We start from the raw sequence: 12,877 nt of genomic DNA on the forward strand, positions 1-12,877 counted from the left end.
AAAATGACAGAAGGTGCTAAACCATACGTGTGATATAATATTTGTGGAAAAGTCAAACGATGTGTATATGAATATATATCCTTTAATTATATATATAATTGTATATTTGTTGCTTGCATATACATAAGAGATTTTTTTTTTTTTTTTTTTGCGGTACGCGGGCCTCTCACTGTTGTGGCCTCTCCCGTTGCGGAGCACAGGCTCCGGACGCGCAGGCTCAGCGGCCATGGCCCACGAGCCCAGCCGCTCCGCGGCATGTGAGATCTTCGCGGACCGGGGCACGAACCTGCGTCCCCTGCATCAGCAGGCAGACTCTCAACCACTGCGCCACCAGGGAAGCCCCACAAGAGATGTTTAAGGGTAGAAAACAATCTGATAAAAATGACCACCTTTTGAGGAACGGCAATGAAGTGTGTGAGAAGAGTCTCTCACTGTTTCCTTTACGTACATCTGTATTATTGCATTAAAAAAGCATGTATTGTTTTCAATAATAAAATAAATGAAGAAGAAAAAAATTGTCAGTTCGATTATTCCATCCTTCTGAGATCACGTAGGCAGCCCTTTAGATCAAAGCATCCCTGATCCTGTGTTTTCTACAGATCCCAGCAAAGGAAGGTGAAAAGCAAATTTCCTTCCCAGTAGAGGCTCCCTCCATGCTTCAGGGTTTTGGAGGGGAGTATCTGGTGTTGGGGAGGAAGGACTTTTTTCCTCCATCCTTCTTAGTTCTGGCTGGTCTAAGAATTAAATTGACAAGACAGATTAACAGAAGAAAATTAAACAAAAGTTTAATAATATGTGTACATGGAAGGGACCCAGGAAAATTAAGTAACTTGCCGAAATGTCTGAAAACCTCACCTTAAATAGTATCTTCAGCTAAAGCCAAAAGAGGATGTTGGGGATAGTGATTTGGAACCTCAAAGGGGAAGAAGGAATTGGCATGAATATGGAAAAGCAAATGTTTGGTAAACACGGTTTGCTGGGCCGTGCAGAGGCCATGGGACACAGAGAGGAATGTTAACACTTTTAGACTTTTCTAGGTTTCTCCCTGTCTACCCACCTGGTTCGTGCTATAGTAATCTATGGTGATAACTCCTTTCCTGGAACAGATCCTTCATCTACATTCTTTAGGCAGTTAGGGAGAAGGTCCAAAGTCAAACTTTCTTCCTGAGTCTTTTGGGCCTTGATTGTTTTCAGCTCTAAATAATCCGCATGCCAGAGAGACATTTTGGGGTGGTAAATTTTGCTCCCCTACACTGGTATTGAAAAATCACCAGTGAATTAGGTGCGCTTTTCACAAATGAAGATTTAGATCCCTAAGAATCATATGACGTGGCTGGATTTAGCCAAGAAAAGTAAAAAGAGCCTCCCCCCCGGAAAAAAAAAAAAAATTGCCTGTAAGATGAAGCCAATCCTCTGGGGGAGTTAGTGAGCCTTTGGTCGAACCTCAGCTTCCTACAACAGTTCTGTACTCAGCTTTGAATGTAACGCAGGAGAGCGTGAAGATTTGTTTCCTGTTCCCCTAAGGCAGACTAGATTGACAGGCATTGAACCCTGAGAACAAAAGTCTCAAACTGTGTATAATCAAGTGTTAATGGTGTGGAACCGGGCTGCTTAGCGTAGAGACAGTTAACTGGAGCTGTGTGTAATTTCATTTAACAAACTATCCTGTTTTTTTTTCCTACGCACCACCCCTCCATCCCTCCGTCCGCCATCTTGAAATGCCCCCTCTTCCCACTTTCTAAGTTCTTTGGTTTGGGAAGTTCCTTCTGATCCTTAAAGACAGGGATCAGAACTTGTCGCAGAGATCTCTGCTTGATGCTCTCCAGAGGGGGTTGGGTCCAAGGACTCTGAGACTGTCCGTATTGCTGCTCCCACCACAACCTTCCTTCAACACCTGTTTAATGGTCTGTCTTTCCTCCTAGAATGTCTCTGCTGTGAGGACAGGACTTCTCTGTGCATCTCCACCGTTATCCAAGCAAGCTCTCAAAAACTGCTGAATGAATGAATGGACAGTTGACTGAGGGCCAGGGGTCAGGGAAGGCTTTTCGTGGAGGAGGAGGGGGTAGAACTGGTCCTTGGAAGTTTTTGTTTGGTAGAGAGGGGGGAGAACATTCCTGTCAAGGTGAATGATTTCCATAATCAAATGGAATAAGTTTGTCCTGAAAAAGTTCTATGCCACTCTATCGTGCCACCCCACTTAATTCTTTGTAAGAGCTTATCGCCATCTGAAATCCTCCTGTTTATGAACCACCTCTTCCCTCTGTCCCTCTGTCCTGTAAGTGCTTCTGGACAAAAACCTTGTCGGTTAAGGACCTTCTATTTTTTTTTTTTTCTTTTCTTAATGTGATTTTCTGTTTGGTTTACTTTCTTTTCTTTCAAATCTTTGCATTCCCACAACCTCAGCGTTTAGAGCGGTATTTGGCACATAGCATGATCTTAGATAATCTCTATTTCAAAAAGGGAACGTTTTTACTGCGCAATGTACCCCTCGCCCCCTCCCCTACAAAGTAGTATAGTTTCACGCAGACGTTTACTTTCACTTTCCAAACCGTCGGTTCTGAAGCTATTGCTACGCTTTCTACGTCTGCTATAATCTTTCAGATTAAGTCCTCAGGAATTCGGAAAAAATGACGCATGTCATGTTCAGAAAACCAGACTCACTTGTACCAGAAGTGGGGTTCGAACCCACGAGGATATAAATCCATTGGATCTTAAGTCCAACGCCTTAACCACTCGGCCATTCTGGTATTCGCCGAAATCACGCTTAATTTTACATAACCTGACTAATACTGAGCTACGAAAAGTTGCACAATTTAAAAATTTTATGCCTTATGTAAAAGAACAATACGGGGATTGGGGGGAATGGGAAACTCGGTAACTTTCATCACATCCTGTGATTTCCTCATGTCCAGTCACCAGAAACTGGAGCCACACGAAAGCGATGAAGACTCAAGTAGCAGGACTCCTAACACATTCGCGTCTGAGGACACCACAGGGTACTGGAAGGGGCTCCTTTTCAAAGTGGGCGAGTCTCCTCGGAAATCGTAGGTAATGTGTCTTCCTCCTAGCGCTTTCCTTACAAAACAAAAGCGACTCTGGTGGGACTCGAACCCACAACCTTTGAATGCCTCCATCTAATCTAGAAGTCCAATGCGCTATCCATTGCGCCACAGAGCCCGACGAGTCAAAAATCCTCCGCGTTGCTTACATCAAGGCAGGAGCGGCGTCTGTCTGGGGGACGGTCGCCGGCACGTCGGGTCACGCTTTCTTTCTCGGACAAACTGGGAAGCCCGCGTCGCCAAGGAGAAGCGTGGATGGGCATTGCGCTTGAAAGTCTGAAATGTTTGAAAGTTTCTTCTCGCGAGCGATCGCCAGGCATCAACTCTCAACTTCATTACACATCGGGAGGAAACTCTTTGTGTGAATAAAATGTCTTTATTGTATCCTGGCGCAAAACTGCAACGGGAGGTTCCATAGTGTAGCGGTTATCACGTCTGCTTTACACGCAGAAGGTCCTGGGTTCGAGCCCCAGTGGAACCATAGTATGGATTTAATCTTTTTCAGGGATATTTTAACGTTTCTTTTTGCCAGCCGGAACTTGAGTTTTACTCCAGGAAGTGGGAGACGCTGCCGTTTCCAACCGGGCTCCGCGCTGCGCCCCGAAGCGCAGGCTAGGCTCCAGAGGTGCCCGCGCACATCGGCCACCAAGGCTGCCCCCTCGTGGCGCCACTAGGGAGGTGCAAGCGGCCCCGCCCTGCTCAGGTCATCGCGCGTCTCTGCGCCTGCGCGCTCCCGACTACCCCCCCCCCCCCCCCCCGCAGTTCCGCCTCCAGGTGCCTGGGCAGGAGTCCGGATCCCGCTCCTTCTAAACCCTGCTTTGCCATCTTTCAGTGTTGCTGCCACCACTCAGTTAGGGGTTATCCCGAAGGTCACCTCTCTCCTTTGTTGATTACTTCCAAGTCCACTGACCTCGTACTTCTATTTAAATTAAAAAAACTTTTTGAAAAATTATATGCTCATGGTGGAGAATTCAAACAGCCCCACGTGTTTTACGGTGCTGTTTCCCTCTGGCAAAGAATTTCCCTTTGACTAAACTCTAGCTGGGCTCCTCTGAGCCCTCCTCTCAACTAGGCGGCCTATAAGACTTGAAAAAACAGCACTAATATAGTTTTTAGCAGCTCAAGGCTGCATCCCTAAAGTGACTCTAGTTTCAGTGAAAGTGTCAGCCTGAGAAAACTGAATGCTGCCGCCGCCCCAGCCCCATTTACTGTTTGTTCCAGCCAACAGCTGAATCTGGGGGCCCGGATCAGCAGTATAACTGTACTTTTCCTTTATAAATCACTTACGATTAGTGTACAAAGGTAGCGTTGCCAGAGGTACTGCTCCACGCCAACAATATTCTAGAAATCCTTCTATTTCCTTCTTAAGCCTTCACTCATCTTTTCACTTCCGGTCTTTGGATATATCCTAATTCTTTAGTCTGTGCTTTTTGATGAGCGATTAAATTGTATTCAGTCTTACAGACGATACCGTAGTGGAATTCCTTGGTCATTGGTTTTGGGGTGGATCGCTATGTAGAACAATAATAGCGGAAATCTTGAATAGTCATTACTATCTAACCCATTTTACAAAGGACTAAGAGGAAGCACAGAGAAGTTACGTAATGGCCCAAGGTCACACACTGGCCCTAGACAATTAAGGTGCAGATCAAAGGAATGATTTCAGTAAACCCAGACTCTTGCATTTTCTCATACATAGAAAGGTGCTAAATTCATTAATTGAGATGTCTATTTCTTTAATCACCAGTACTCTTTTGATGTTTGACTATGTTTTTTTTGTTTTTGTTTTGTTTTTTTGCAAAAACTCCAATATATCATGGCTCTCTCTTACCTCTTCAGAACAGTCCCTCAGAGCTATCTGAGAGGCTGTATCTCAGGCTTAAGTCCTCGGTAAGTCCGCTGAATAAAACATAATTCTCCACTTTTAGGTTGTGTTTTTTTCTTTTCTTTTTTTTCATTCGACATAGGTTTTGAGGCTTCGTCTTTGGAAATAAAAATCTCAGTTAAATTCTTAAACGTCTGCCAAAGGGAGAATCATGGAAAAGGAATAGGTCCCTCTAGTGGTGAGAAGACATTATGAAACATTTTGCTCTGTAGACACTGCTCCTAAATTTAAGAGGTTCTTTGAAATACAGCTTCCCAACATCTCCCAAGGTGGGAGATGTTGAACATTTAGCCAAAACGCAAATACCCTGTGTTAGAATCCATATGTTAAAAGATTGTTGTCAAGCAACACGTTCTCATTACATGGAAGGAGAAGGAACACATTTTCATGGGAAATAGATTTTAATGTATACTGCTTCTCTCCAAAGTACTGTGGTCTTTTAGGAACCCAGTAATCAATTAATTGTCTCTTAAAAGTAAGTGTGTGTGTGTTTGTGCGTGTGTTTGTGTGTGTATGTGTGTGAATCCTGGGATAGTCTCAAAGTAAAAAGTGTGTATACATGTGTGTGTGTATTTTTTTTTCCTGGAACTAGTCTCTTGTGAATCCTCAATTCACTATTTGCCTCTAGAAAGTAAAGATTAAGTGCTAAAAGAGGTATGCGAGGGCTCACCTGGTGGCGCAGTGGTTGAGAGTCCGCCTGACGCTGGAGGGGATATGGGTTCGTGCCCCGGTCAGGGAAGAATCCACATGCCGTGGAGCGGCTGGGCAGCGGAGCCTGTGGTCCGCAACGGGAGAGGCCACAACAGTGAGATACCCGCGTACCGCTAAAAAAAAAAAAAGAAGAAGAAGAAAAACCGTCTGTGGAAGGGAAGTTTTTTGGTTTTGTTTTTTTGTTTTTTGGTAATAAAAAATGATTCACAAGGAAGAAAGTAGCTGCTACTGTTGATAAAGGAACATACTAGTTATGGTAGAATATGATTCTGTATTCTTTGGTTCCAAGGGAAGCTTGAATTGTTTTTGACGTTTTTGTTACATGGGTAATTAGGTACACAATTCAAGGCTGAAGTCAAAAGTGTGGTGAATGATTTTAATTCTAGGTAGGAAGTAACAACCACCCCAAAGAAGCAAATGTAGATTTTTAAAAGATCTTCCAACTTTAGTAAAGCATCCATGAGTCCAGGATCAGACAAGAGCAAATGTGAATTTCGTCTATAGCATCTGCCTTGTGTTGCCCCTGCCGCCTTGCTGAAGTGTTCCACCCTTCTGTACCTGGGTCTCTGGGCTACCTTTACACCCCGGACTTGGACTTACCTCCCTCACATGCACCCACTGCAGCTTTCCTGTCCTACAACTCTTCCACTCTGGGATGACACCTGGTGCCTTTGGCTGCGCCAGTAGACCACCTGAAATTAATCCCTAGTGAGATAATACTGAGAATGGATTTAGAGATTTGACTTCCAGTGGACCTTGAGCCTCATTATATGCTCATTGTAATATATTAGCATCTAAATGATATGCCCACAGGCACCGTGACAGTTCTGAGGCCAACCAGGAAAGGCCAAAAAGTGGGCGGTGGCCCAATTCCTGGAAGTCCCCGCCCCTTCCCCAAAACAGAAAAACCCTCCCACTCATTAGCCTTTGAAATCACCCAGCCAAGGAACTGCCTGGTGGTCCAGTGATTAGGATTCCATGCTTCCACTGCAGGGGGCATGGGTTTGATCCCTGGTCAGGGAACTAAGATCCTGCATGCCAAGGCCAAAAAAAAGAAAAAAGAAAAAAACGTTACCCAGCCCATAAAAACTAGCGACCCCATATTTGGGTCCTCTCGCCTTCTGAGATGGCCCACACTCTGTCTCTGGAGTGTATATTTCTCTAAGTAAATCCACTTCTTACCTATCACTTTGCCTCTCACTGAATTCTTTCTGCGCTGAGACATAAAGAACCTGAACTCCCGCAGGTCCTGAAGCCAGGTGTGTGATCTCAATTAAAAGATAGTGGGTTTGCGTCTGGAGCCTGTGCTCCGCAACGGGAGAGGCCACAGCAGTGGGAAGCCCGCGTACCGCAAAAAAAAAAAAAAAAAAAAAAAAGATAGTGGGTTCAAGACCCAATCTGAGTTTTGGCAGGGTTCAAGTGCTGGCGTGAGTTATGTGCTTTCAGTGGCGTTGTATCTAGCTTGAACCCCATGAACTGTGTCTAATTTATGAAATATCCCGCGAACAGGAATTTCAGGGCAACACCAAGGGAGCAGCAGTAGGCAGTGATAGAGCTGGTTGGGAGGGGCTGGATTTTGGAGCAAGTTCCCCTTGTTTGTGTTTCCCTCCTGAATCCCTCTGTGCAAATGGCTCTTTACTTCCCTTACATCTGTCCATCAGACATGGCTGGGAGATTAGACTGGGATATAACAGGCCAATCAGTACTTCCAGTCCAAATTTTAGTTGACTACAGTTTTCATCTATTTACTCGATAAAAATAATAGGTTGCCAGGAGACCCACTGGAATTTATTTATTTATCGTTTCTATTCTCTTAATGCGGAGGCTCTAAAGAAAATGCTAGAAAGAGGAACGAGGAAGAATTTAGAATGGGCTGATTTGTAATCTTCTAGACAATCAGTCCCTGAATAATGGAAAGTCAGTTTATTCTTAAGCCTTTGCTTCTTGTGAACCTGTGACTCAGGCATATTCTAGCGAAGCAGACAGGATAGGGTTCCTTTCTCCCTTGAGTGCTGGCCCAGAATAAATGGCAGGAAAATGATGTTGAAATTCTTAGAGGTACAGAAGCCTTATCATATATACTCCTCGGTCAGATAATGACAACAAAATGTCTTTCATGACATTACAATAGAGGATAAATTTTTATAGACGAGCTTGATGCCCTCGAATCCTGCCTGAGGCAACAGGAGTAGTCAGACATGCATTTAGCTGATGGTCAGAGATCTCAGATCTAGCCTTGCCTGAGCCATTTATTAGCTATGAAAACTTTGAAAAAATATGAAAGTTATCTCAGCTTCTGTAACGGAAACCCAAAGGTTTCCTTAGAAAAACAGAACTCATATCCTCCACGGTGGGCAATGGAAAATTTCCACAAAGGGAGGGGTGGCTGGATTTTATAGCCTGGACTCCTGGTCCCTGGAGATCGTTTTACTAATTATTGCTTGGGCTGCACACATGGTACAGCCACAACTCAAGAACTGAGAGGTAATCTTCTCTCAGACTTCATTTCCTCACCTGTAAAGTGAGGTGTTTGAGTGATATAAGCTTTAGAGTCCCTTTCAGAGCTGACAAGTTACAGATCTGAGACTCTAAGTTGCTGACAACCACGCCATGAGACAATTATTTCAGACCACCCTTATTAGAGGATTCTGCTGTAGGGCAAAGGGAAGACTCTGGCCTCACGATGGTCTGTTGATCGGGGTCTTCTATTATGTTGTGAGAAAATACTTTTCAATTCTGGCTCTTCCAATCTGGACTTCATGGATCTATTTCTTTTTTTTTAAATATTTTTGGCTGCATTGGGCCTTCGTTGCTGTGCACGGGCTTTCTCTAGTTATGGAGAGTGTGGTCTCCTCTTCGTTGTGGTGCATGGGCTTCTCATTGCGGTGGCTTCTCTTGTTGCGGAGCACGGGCTCTAGGCGGATGGGCTTCAGTAGTTGTGGCCTGTGGTGGGCTTAGTTGCTCTGGGACATGTGGGATCTTCCCGGACCAGGGTTCAAGCCTGTGTCCCCTGCATTGGCAGGTGGATTCTTTTTTTTTTTTTAAATAGTGATCTTGGGGTCTTCTTATTTTCTTTATTTTTGGCTGTGTTGGGTCTTCGTTTCTGTGCGAGGGCTTTCTCTAGTTGTGGCAAGCAGGGGCCACTCTTCATCACGGCGTGCGTGCCTCTCACTATCGCGGCCTCTCTTGTTGTGGCGCGCAGGCTCCAGACGCACAGACTCAGCCCCGCGGCATGTGGGATCTTCCCAGACCAGGGCTCGAACCCGTGTCCCCTGCATTAGCAGGCAGATTCTCAACCACTGCGCCACCAGGGAAGCCTGGCAGGGGGATCGTTAACCACTAGGGAAGTCCCCTATGGCATCTATTTCTTCTCGTAAGGTCCAAATCTCCTCTTCAGTCTTTTCATGGCTGACTTCATCTCCTGGTTCCTCAGGGTGTAGATCATGGGGTTCAGGGCAGGAATGATGACAGTGAAGGTAATGGAGACAGCTCTGTCCATGGGGAGGGCAATGAAGGGCCGGGAGTAGACGTAGATGCAGGGCACAAAGTGCAAGGTCACGGTGATGTGGGCTGTGCAAGTGGAGATGGCTTTTCTCCTGCCCTCCCCAGTGTGAGACCTCAGCATTGTCAAGATGACCGTGTAGGACACAAGGAGGAAGATGAACCACAGGGTAGAGATCAAGCCATTATTGGAAATCATTAAGACCTCAAGGGCAAAGGTGTCGGTGCAGGTGAGTTTGAGGACCTGGGGAACATCGCAGTAGAAACCATCCACAACAGTAGGTCCACAGAAGGGGAGTGGGAGTAAGAGGGAAATCTGCACGATGGAGTGGACGAAGCCCCCAGCCAGGAGGCCACAATGAGGGCAGTGCATTGCCCCCTACTCATGATAGTCACATAACGCAGGGGCTTGGAGATGGCCATGTAGCGGTCAAAGGCCATCACAGAGAGAGAGAAAACATCTGCCCCACCGAGGAGGTGGAAGAAAAACATCTGTGTGGTGCAACCATTGAAGGAGATGGTCTTTCTCGTTGTAAGAAGGTCTACTAAGACCTTCGGAACAGTGATGGAGGAGAAGCAGATGTCCAAGACAGAGAGGTTGCAGAGCAGGAAGTACATGGGGGTGTGAAGGCGAGACTCACAGGTCACGGTGACAATGACGAGGAGGTTTCCCATCGCGGTAGCTGTGTACACCAAGGATAACAGAAGAAATAAGACCAGGCTCAGCTCTTGGGGCTGGGTCAGTCCTTGAAAAATAAATTCTTTCACCCTGGTGTAATTTCCCTGCTCCATCGGGTCATGTATCTTCTTCTTCAATTACCTGGAGAGAAAACAGAAAATAGAATATAGAAAATGTATCATTAAAAACAAAAGGAGTGGGAGTTATATGACCAGGCTGCCTTGGGGGTTATTTTTATGATTATTTTTCTTTTGGGCAGGGATGCCTACAATTCTATCTCTAGTAGATGGCATTTTCTGAGTTCTCTCAGAGCAAACCAGAGAGTGGGTTTCCAACGGGTGTAATTAATTGAAGCTCCTAAATCAGTACGTTATTAAATTCTTATTAAAAATTTTACAGGCTCATCATTTTATAGATTCTATATGCCTCTTAAAAAGTCACTGAATGCTCTGAAGGGACTAGTTTTGCTTTTGTTTTCATGCACACTCATGTATCTCATTGTTAGGAAGTGGGAGACACACGCAGGGGAAAAATATAAAACACAGTCTGTGGCTCTAATGGAAGCTTGTAGTTTCTTCTCTCATCTTCTTCCACAGGAGACCATCTGCTTGGCATAGTCTGGCCAGATTTTCATACCAGTGATCAGCTCTAAATTAAGGCCAAAAAAGCCAGTTTACGGTTTACTGTCTCCCTAGGATAAATAGCTTTGCAGCAGCTAAGACAATTTAGTTGAGTAAATCACTGTTTCTTCTTTTTTTTTTCCTCCAGTCTCCCTTCTTTTGGTGTCTTGTTTTCCTCTGATTTCCATGGCCCAAGATTGGGACTTGGCAACTGATAGCTATAGTCCCTGCTCTCCATAATGCTCTTGGCAAGGACTTCACCCTCCAGGACACTGGACAAATGGTTTTCCTTTCTGAGGCTCCCTTCCTTTCATCACTTACATTTGTATGTCACTCCTTGCCGCCTCAATATTTGTAAAGGTTTTAGTTTTGCACAAAGAGCAAAGATGCTAGTATCAGCAGAACTGGATTTGTGTGTGTGTGTGTTTTAAAATTTTATTGAAGTATAGTTGATTTACAATGTTGTGTTAATTTCTGCTGTAAAGTGACCCAGTTAAACATGTATATATATATGTGCTTTTTCGTATTCTTTTCCATTATGGCTTATCACAGGGTATTGAATATAGTTCCCTGTGCTACACAGTGGGACCTTTTTGTTTACATTCTATATATAATAGTCTGTGTCTGCTAATCCCACACTCCCACTCCATCCCCCCTCCCCAAAGCTCCGCAAGTCTCTTCTCTATGCAGCAGACCTGAATTTGATAGACTCTGTCACTTAATTGGTAGGTAGCTCTGAGCCTTAGTTTATCATCAGTAAAAATGCGTATAATCATGTTTGTTTTACAGGATTGTGAAGCTTAAAGAAACTTGTTTAATTCACTTAAACTGAGGTTGGCACAGACCATATTTCCGCTACGTATAGCACAGTTAACATTTTGCAGAGCCAATCTTTTATACACATTGTTTCAGAAATGCTGGCAAAAATACACTTTTTTATTCTTTTCTTATAAAATATGATTCTTTGAAATAATTGCAACTATTATCAAATCTAGCATTTCAGAAGCAGGTACGTTTCATACAATGGGATATTATTCAGTGATAAAAGGAAATGAGCTCTCAAGCCAAGAAAAGACATAGAGGAAACTTTAGTTACATTACTGAGTGAGAGAAGTTGATCTGAAAATGTCCATACTGTATGATCTCAACTATATGACGTTCTGGAAAAGATAAAATTATGATGAAAAGATTAACGGTTACCGGGGGCTGGGTGTGGAGGTGGGGAGGGATGAATGGGTGAGACACAGGGGATTTTTAGGGAATTGAAACTATTCTATATGATACTCTGATTGTGGATACATAACATTATGCATTTACTAAAACCCATAGAAGGTACAACGCTATGAGTGAGACCTCATGCAAACTATGGACTGCACTTAATAAAAATGTATCAATATTGGTTCCTCAATTGTTACCTAATGTAGCACACTAATGCAAGATGAATTAATAATAAATGCATTACTAATAAGGGAAACTGGGGTGGCAGTGGGGAGAGGGGGCACTCTGTACGTTCTAATTTTTATGCAAACCTAAAACTGCTCTAAGTAGTAAAATCTGTTACTCTAAAAACAAACAAACAAAAGTATACCAAAGGATAAAACAATTTAGAACATTTCTAATTTGCAAAGGAGCACAATTTTTTTGTTTTGTTTTGTTATTTTGCGGTACGCGGGCCTCTCACTGTTGTGGCCTCTCCCGTTGCGGAGCACAGGCTCCGGACGCGCAGGCTCAGCGGCCATGGCTCACGGGCCCAGCCGCTCCGCGGCATGTGGGATCCTCCCGGACCTGGGCACGAACCCGTGTCCCCTGCATCGGCAGGCGGACTCTCAACCACTGCGCCACCAGGGAAGCCCAGGAGCACAATTTTTTTAAAACTTTTATTACCAAGCTTCATTTCCTATAAATCCTACTCGATGCTTTTCTCCTGTTTTAAAGAAAACATTTAGAATAATTTCCAGTTCGGGTGTTGACAGGCGTCAGGTTATTGTGATTTTGCCGACTGCTTAAAACAAAACTGTCTTTTGTAGCTTTTTTTTTTTTTTAAATCGGCTTTGTTGCGGTGTAGCTTCCATACAATGAACTGCACACATTTAGAGGTACAATTTGATGAGATTTGACATACATGTACACCCATGAAGCCATCACCACAATTAGGATAAGGAACATCTCCATCACCCCAAAGTTTCCTTGTGCCCCTGAGAACTGCAGAATCTCGGCACCTAATGACTCTGTCCAAACCTGCACCAAGAGGTGACCAGACTGTAGCATGGCCTCTGGCGGCACAAGGCTGTGTCCTTAGGATGACCCCAAACCCCCATGAAAATGCCTTCCTGGGAAAGCACAAAGCTGCCAGGTGAATTTACTGTTTGTTCCAGCCAACATCTGAGATAGGCCGCTGACCTCCTTTACTTAGAGCATTTAT

General features: G+C 44.3%; 1 protein-coding gene and 3 non-coding genes across 4 annotated transcripts; 1 reads left to right on the plus strand and 3 right to left on the minus strand.

Annotated features, from left to right (window-relative positions):
* Window positions 1-2,664: 2,664 nt before the first annotated feature.
* Window positions 2,665-2,747, minus strand: TRNAL-UAA (transfer RNA leucine (anticodon UAA)). Its single transcript has one exon. It is a non-coding gene; the product is annotated as a tRNA-Leu (tRNA).
* A 343-nt stretch (window positions 2,748-3,090) lies between these two features.
* On the minus strand, window positions 3,091-3,177 carry TRNAR-UCU (transfer RNA arginine (anticodon UCU)). The gene is given in 2 exon segments: window positions 3,091-3,126; window positions 3,141-3,177. It is a non-coding gene; the product is annotated as a tRNA-Arg (tRNA).
* Window positions 3,178-3,467: 290 nt separating this feature from the next.
* TRNAV-UAC (transfer RNA valine (anticodon UAC)) lies at window positions 3,468-3,540 on the plus strand. Its single transcript has one exon. It is a non-coding gene; the product is annotated as a tRNA-Val (tRNA).
* A 5,476-nt stretch (window positions 3,541-9,016) lies between these two features.
* LOC111184100 (olfactory receptor 4D11-like) lies at window positions 9,017-9,966 on the minus strand. The gene is given in 2 exon segments (XM_022592284.2): window positions 9,017-9,498; window positions 9,501-9,966. Coding segments are annotated over 2 exon segments (930 nt in total). The 5' UTR covers window positions 9,949-9,966.
* Between the last annotated feature and the right edge of the window lie 2,911 nt (window positions 9,967-12,877).

Source organism: Delphinapterus leucas, chromosome 7 (genome assembly GCF_059928025.1).
Source record: "Delphinapterus leucas isolate spDelLeu-1000000601 "Yukka" chromosome 7, BTC_Dleu_Yukka2, whole genome shotgun sequence".
In the NCBI taxonomy this organism is placed as follows: Eukaryota; Metazoa; Chordata; class Mammalia; order Artiodactyla; family Monodontidae; genus Delphinapterus; species Delphinapterus leucas.